This window comes from Gavialis gangeticus, unplaced genomic scaffold (genome assembly GCF_001723915.1).
Source record: "Gavialis gangeticus isolate Ggan-Ray unplaced genomic scaffold, GavGan_comp1, whole genome shotgun sequence".
Classification (NCBI taxonomy): Eukaryota; Metazoa; Chordata; order Crocodylia; family Gavialidae; genus Gavialis; species Gavialis gangeticus.
The window spans coordinates 26,107,860-26,115,038 of record NW_017729022.1 but is presented as its reverse complement, the minus strand read 5'-3'; the positions used below and the strand labels follow the sequence as shown (position 1 = coordinate 26,115,038).

Genomic DNA, 7,179 nt, shown 5'->3' with positions numbered 1-7,179 from the left:
GGGGGGAACAGGACACAAGATCGAATGTAGATGCTGATGCACCCAGATGGCAACATATGACAATACTATTTTGATGAGACTGGGGAAATATAGGCATAAATGCATTTAAATGACTTAAGGAACAATCCTATTTACTATTCAAAAGATCATACATGTTATGGAACTGAGATGCAGAATTGGTTAAATGGTGTAACTATGTGCTAAAGAACGAAAAAACCCAAGAGCCAGGAACAAAACTTATTTTATGGCAAGTATTTAAAACTCTAGCAGTTCTCTCCCCCATAGCAAAATTTCTTCTTTCAAGTCTGCTGTTTAATTCCTGGGTAGATTCCCCTTTCAATCAATGAGTTCTGACATAGATCAGGCAGTATTTTACAACATTAGGTGATAAGCCCAAACATGGAGTTCAGGGGTTGTTGTCTAGTTTATTATTCTTTCCCTTGGTTGCTGTTTAACTTATACATACATACTTACTGGAATGCTGCCAAATTTGTAGAGGGGAAAAAATCTATTTTCAGTCTTTTTGGGTGATCTATAAAGAGGGACTTTGTGGGAGCTGCTCCCTGATTTCATAGGCAGAATGCACGCCTGGGCAGCCATTTCACAGGTGAAGCACAGTGCCCCCGCTCCCCCAATTGGGCGTGGCCATCAGGGGCTGCTCGACCATCACCACAGATTGGCTGTGGGGGCTGTCTGTCATGTAGCCCCACCTCTCGCTGCCAATTAGTGAAGGGAACATGAGTCGTCAGTCTGACAAAACCATCAAAACGAACCGCACTTTATCATGTATCAGCAGATGCATGACAAACAGAACCAAGGATGTTATACTTCCCCTCTACGCTGCATTGGTCAGACCACAGTTGGTGTACTGCATCCAGTTTTGGGCGCCGTATTTCAAAAAGGATGTTGATAGACTTGAGAGGGTCCAGAGGAGGGCCACTTGTATGGTTAAGGGCTTACATGACAAGCCCTATGGACCTCTTCAGCCTCTGCAAGAGAAGGCTGAGAGATGATCTTGTGGCCGCCTACAAATTCATTAGGGGGACACAGCAAGGGATCAGAGATGCTCTGTTCACCAGGGCATCTCTTGGGGTAACAAGGAACAATGGTCACAAACTGACAGAGAGCAGATTTAGGCTAGATATCAGGAAAAACATCTTCACAGTAAGGATGGCCAAAATTTGGAATGGACTTCCAAGGGAGGTGGTGCTCTCCTCTACCTTGGGGGTCTTTAAGAGAAGGCTGGGCAGGCATCTGGCTGGGGTCATCTGACCCTAGCACTCTTTCCTGCCGTGGGCAGGGGGTCGGACTCAATCTGTCGAGGTCCCTTCTGACCCTAGCATCTATAAATCTATGGATGGAGTTACATAACAGGCAGCCCTCTCAGCCAATCAGCAGTGAGGGGCAAGGTGGCAGCCCCCCACACCCTCCAGTGAGCTGCTACAGCACTTGGTGCGACTCTACCCCTTCCCCCCCCCCAGTGGATTTTGTGGGCATTGCCAATTTCATGTAATCCACACAACTGCAAATTCAGTAGGCCCCTACCTATGAATCAAGTCTCTAAATTCTTTTCAGTCCAGAAGCTAAAAAAAAACTGGTTTGGAGCGCTAACAGTTTGCAAAGAGGTCATCCAATTTCACTACTTCTATTAAAGTGCCAAAATAATGAGTTAAACATGCTGATATATTTTTGTTAGTCACACCTCAAAACCAATTTACGTTAAAAAAAAGACAGACACAAGCATTGTGGAGGCTTAGGTAAGGATGAGATTTCTGCTGTGCACATGAATCAATCTCATTTTTAAAAGGGGACACACACCCAATCCTGCAGTCATTACACTTTAGACCAGGGGTTAATATTTTCAGGTTGTGGAGCCCTGCTTTAGATTATAGAACATTCATAAGAAGTCTAACAAAGCGTTCCACCAGCTACTGTTCTGCTGTATTTCATATGATGCAAGTCTGTGCAATGCTTTTTTTTTTTTTTTTTTTAACAGTGCTCTTAAAAACTGAACTCTGCCATAGCTAGGGCCAGAGAGAAAGATTCCATTGGAAAACTAATCTCTAGATTTGAAGATCTAGAGACAGGCTAAATGACAGCACTGTTACCAATACAGCACCCTTATGAGGGAGAGGATTGTTCTTGAAGCATTATCCAAATTGTTTTAGGGCAGCACACCAGTGTATGTAGATATACCATATTTGGTATGCTACTTGAAATTAGAGTATAGTTATTATAGATTATTCAGATATACTTCAAGTCACCTTATTTACCTCTCTGAAGCCAATGTACCAACTTGAAAGTTAATTATGTATGGCTTTAAAGATCAGTAGTGACACACTGAGTCACACCAGCAACAAAAAGGTACCATCACAGGTTTTAGGCTTGTAACACTACAAACATAAGCTGCTTTATTTTGCACCAGCAGCAGCTTGAGTCATCTTCAAGGATGGCCTCAAATAGAATGTGCCTTACAGTACCCTATACCTCTGACTTCAAGTTTAGCTTAATTATATCAGAGAGATGTAGGGAAAATGTACTACCAGAATTAACAACAGCTAGAGAATAAGCCCAATCCTTAAACTGAAAGCCCAATTCAACATATGGCACAAACATTCCTTCCATCCTCCTCCTATGCGTCTGGCATCATAATGTAAATCTCAAAGTCACTTTACTCAGCCCAAGGCAGTTTGCCTATAAACTATAAAGCAAAAGACACCACACTGCCTGCATACTAGCATAGATCTCCATGCTATAGCTGCATTAATACAAAAGCTACAACAGTAAAATTATCTCCCTCCAGAGACCTCATATACACTGAGTAGGAAGGATGACAAAAAAACAAAAAAAAAAACATGTGCAGCAGGGCACTGACAAAGAACAGAACCAGTAAAGTGTAATTCTATCCATCTGAGCAGCCTGGATCAGCAGACGAGTCCACACCTCATGGTCAGTGATATCAAAGCTGAAAACAGACCTGAAAGTACCAAACTGAATAGATAGTTGCACTAAAAGCAGGGGTAGGGAACCTACAGAATACATGCTGGAGCATGGCACACAAGCATTTTGCTTAACAGGTACACCTCACAGCAGATGCCAGTGGAGCCACAAGGAGTCCAATCTTTGTTCTGGCAGTGCAGCCCCAACCCCTTCCCTGCCATCTGCCTCAGGGTGCACATGAACCTGCCACTGGCAACAAGCAGCCCAGGCTTTGTGGCAGACAGCAGGGGTCTGCCCAGAGCCCAGGCTGGCTGTAGCAGGCACCTGGGAGGCTGCAAGTAGCTGCACCAGGGTCAACTGAGCCCTAGCCCAGCTTATCACTGGCAGTAGGTGCATGCACATTTGGTGTGGATGGTGGGGAAGGGGCCAGGGTTGCACTGCCACAAGAATCGAACCCCATGTGGCTCCCCCACCATCCACCCCTAGCATGCCAACATCTTACAGGTTGTACGGTTAGAAGGTAGGGGTGCACTGAAAGATTTTTTTCGGCCAATACTGATAGCCACTTTTTAACAAGCCATATTGGCTGATACCAATCCAATTGCTGATATGCAACCCGACAGCATGGAGAGCAGCATCTGACTGGTAAGTCTGTTGTGGGGGAAGGGGCAAGAAGGGAAGGAAGGAAGTGGGGGCAGATAGAGCCCCCTACAGTGAGGGAGTGGGGCTAGTGCTGGGGCAGACGCTGCACAGCCAGGGTGGGGCAAAGCTGTGGTTCATCTGGGGGCTACAGGGAGGCAGCTCCTTTCGCTGCACACAATGCCGGCAGGGCATGTGGGGCATGTGCCCCCCAGATATGCATGTTGGGAGATGGTGGGCTACAGCAAATTTTGGGGTGGCTGTAGCCCACCCCTATAGTCTCCCCTCCCAGCACCACCACTGGCGCAGCCCCAGCCCAACCCCCTCCACACTCCCCTGGGAAGATCCCAGCACCAGCCTGCAGCAGTAGCTTGTCCTCACCCCACGCACAGATTCAGCAGGCATGTGCCCCCCCTCCCCGTGCTCTTCCTGGGTGCATGCAATGGTGGGAGCTGCTGCCCTCCCTCCCCGGACAAGCCACTCAGCCCTAGCCCCACTCCCTCCCTCACTGCAAGGGCCTTGGTTTATCCCCCTATACCCCACAGTAGGCTTACCAGCCAGACACTGCTCTCCACACTGCCAGGCAGCACTACTGGCCACATGCATGCTGTGCCATGACTACACTCACGCACAAATCTTTTATCGACGACATTAAATCAGCCACATCAGCCAAAAAAAGCCAATTGTCGATAATGTAAATTTTCCTTATTTTGGTGCTGACAGGATATGGACCAATGTATCAGTGCACCTCTACTTAAATGTGTTTTTGGCACACTACCCAAAAATGTTGCTGACCCTTTCACTAAAGAGACTGATGTGCCCAGGCTGAAAACTCAACTGTCAAGGAGCAAGGAAGTCTGAGGATACAATGATATCAGCTGACTCACCTCCAAGTTGTCAAAAACAGCATTCTGAAGATTACTCTGAGCCTTCAACGGCATTCTTAAAGTATGAGTTTAGCCTTGCAAGACTTAAGTCAATTGTCATACTACTTTAAAGTCAAATAACCCAACAGTTCTAAATCAAAACATTTCTTAGCAATATAGGACTGCCCCATGGCTTTCTTCCAAATAAAAGTTGTATCATACTTTATAGATTAAGTCCTAAACAAGACAACATACATTTTAAAGTTATCCCTTACAGTTCTGTGGACTTTTTTTTTTAAGTAGCTAAATGCATATTCTTATGAACCTATGTACAAAAAGTAAAGGGACATTTTATGTTGAGCAGAATATTGCAGTTTGCAAGGCATTACATGTTCTATCAGTCCCTTTTATACACGAGCCCATTTTTTCTAACTGAGGTCATAAAATGTAACTATCTTCAAAGTTAGTGTGGTATACACGTTTTTTTAACATTAGGTTGTTCCTTTAGTCTGTCAAATCACTTTTGTCCATCACTACAAACACCACACCTTAAAAGCTACAAAGACATGCTTACGCTATAATGACAATGTCAAAACAGTCATTTGAAATACCTTTATCAAAGAGCTCAACTCAATTTGCATTCACCATTACTTTAAAAGTAAAAAAGAATACTTAAAGCAAGGTACCCATAAGTCAATAGAAACAACAACAAAACACTGAGAAAACTAAATATAGGAGAACCTACCTGGCTCAGAGCTACAGTACAGCTATGCATTAAAGTAGCTGACAAGATGACTTTTTGCGTGCTTTTCCAGGCACTGGAGTTTTTCTGTTAATTTGCCGCACAAGGTCATAAAAGATCTAAGAACACACACAAAAAGAGAGCTGCTGAAAGGGAGAAAAATAACCTGTATGTGCCTCATGCATTTACCCCACAGAAACATTTAATTTAGTATCAGAAACATGAAACTAATTATACCACTAGTACCTACTTGCTTTCTGAGTCAGATATACTGAATGATGCCAAGGTTCTTCCAGCCTAAAAATGAGGTGTATACATAACACTACATTTGGCATCCACAGCAGATACCGATGAGAAGTTTTCCGTATCAACACTTGGAATACCATGATAGAGCATGCACAATTTGTAATCGGGTGCTCATACCAAGACAGCCACGTACACTAGACAGAGCCAAAAGCATGTTTATACTTTTGTAGAATTACACCTAAAACAAGCCTTTTCCCTTGAAGAAAGTTCTAGTCTATTTGTTTTGTATGTTTTATCATTTTACATACACCTGAAAGTGGTTAAGGTTACACACTGGATACTGTTTATCAAAACTTCTGAGTCGCACTGGACCAGGATTTTGTCTTTTTTTTAATAAGTTACTTTTGATATCTAAGTACTATAATATATTGATTTTGTACAAAAAAAATTAAACATTAAATTGTTAGCACCTTCAGCAGTACATGACAACAGTAACAGCCCACAGCAAAAACACTTAAGGTTACCACACTCTGCCTTAACTCCTCTACATGAACTGTAAAAGGATGAGGATTTTCCAAGATCTTTAATTAAAGAGCAACTCAATAAGCTTCAAATACTACAATTAAATAGCTTCTGCTTCAATTAACATTCCCTCCCATCATGTCTCCTTTCAATCTCTGAATATTCTAAAAACAAGGAAATGCACTGGCTGCAGAAACACTAGTAGTTTTAGTCATTTTCCATATTAGCATATGCTACTTCTACAAAAGGAGTCTTTTAAATACATGAATAGAAATTCTATAAGCCATTAACTATATTGCTTTAACAGTTTACATAATGGAATTCTCTATTTGTTAATATACAGATGAATAGTCTCCAAAAAATCCAATGAGTCAAATGCTTGCATTTACTGATACATACTTTTAAAACCAGATATGCCTCAAGTCATTTATATTAACCAAACTGATAGCCACATTGTGGAGGGGCATTTCCTGTGGAATAACTGGCTAAGGTTAACCACACTCAATACAGGACTCCAAGTTAACCAACACTTCTGTTACAGTCACACATCAAAAACCCTTTTGAGAAAAGGCAAAAAAAAAACATTCTTTCCAACATTTTCAATACAGTATATTAACATAGTCCTTACACACTACACAGAATGCATTAATCAAGCAGAAATAAGGGATTAATACTCCAACACCATGTGTTTATGGTAACGAAGCTAGCTTTAAGTTATAACGAGACCTATCTGTTAGGCCTGTGCTAACAGGGAAGTATTTGATTTGGATTTGGCCAATATGGAGGACAGCGATTCAATTGGGAGATTCAGAATGCTGTCCTGAATCGATTCGGCTGAATCGGCTTTGGAAGATTCAGCAATTTGGATTAGCCGGGGAGTGGCAATTGGGACCTCTGGACACTGGTGGCAGAGCCCCCTTCCCCCACAGTGCAGGGCAGTGGGGATTGCCCCTCCCACCCCACTTGGCACCCACATGGCAGCTGCCCCATGGCATGGGTGCAGCACAGCTCGACAAGATGCTGCATGCTGTCTAGGAGCTGGGGTGGCTCCATGTGGCAGTGCTCAGCCCTAGTGGCCCCAACTCTCAGGCAGTGCACGGTGTCTTGCTGAGCTGTGCTGTACCCACGCCATGGGGCAGCTGTTACGTGGGTGCCAAGCAGGGGGACAAGGGCAATCCCCACTGCCCTGCGTTGTATTTGGGGGGGGGGGGGGGGGGGGGGGCC

The 7,179-nt window shown here is 43.7% G+C and overlaps 1 protein-coding gene across 2 annotated transcripts in view; it reads right to left on the bottom strand.

Annotated features, from left to right (window-relative positions):
• Positions 1–7,179, bottom strand: part of RAP1B (RAP1B, member of RAS oncogene family) — a 46,026-nt gene that overhangs the window by 9,662 nt on the left and 29,185 nt on the right. For both annotated transcript variants that reach the window (XM_019514703.1, XM_019514704.1), the window contains one exon: positions 5,191–5,306. In XM_019514703.1, the coding sequence (XP_019370248.1) occupies positions 5,220–5,306 (87 nt within the window). In that variant the 3' untranslated portion in view covers positions 5,191–5,219. The remainder of the gene's footprint in view (positions 1–5,190; positions 5,307–7,179) is intronic.